At 77.5% G+C, this 236-nt stretch overlaps 1 protein-coding gene across 1 annotated transcript in view; it reads right to left on the reverse strand.

The window, feature by feature from the left end:
• Positions 1 to 236, reverse strand: part of ANKRD55 (ankyrin repeat domain 55) — a 97,591-nt gene that overhangs the window by 41,105 nt on the left and 56,250 nt on the right. Inside the window, exon 9 of the mRNA XM_015562614.1 lies at positions 1 to 230. Coding sequence (XP_015418100.1) covers positions 1 to 230 — 230 coding nt within the window. The remainder of the gene's footprint in view (positions 231 to 236) is intronic.

The following is a 236-nucleotide window of genomic DNA, read 5'->3' on the forward strand; positions in this document are numbered from 1 at the left end:
GCCCTGGGGAGCCCCTGGCCGGAGTCGCCTCTCCAAGGGTCGGGCAGTGCCTGGCCGCCGGGCCTGTGGCCCAGTGAGTCCTGTTCGCTGCAGCTTTGCTGAGACCTGGGGGCCGCGTGCGGGGCGCCAGGGCCCGGGCCGGCGTGGGCAGCAGCCCCCTGGGAGGCTGTCCGCAGGTGGCCACCCGGCACGAGGGGCGGCAGGCTCTGCGCTCTGAGGGGCGGGAGGCCCTGCCG

The sequence above is a fragment of the Myotis davidii genome, unplaced genomic scaffold, assembly GCF_000327345.1.
Source record: "Myotis davidii unplaced genomic scaffold, ASM32734v1 scaffold496, whole genome shotgun sequence".
Taxonomy (NCBI): Eukaryota; Metazoa; Chordata; class Mammalia; order Chiroptera; family Vespertilionidae; genus Myotis; species Myotis davidii.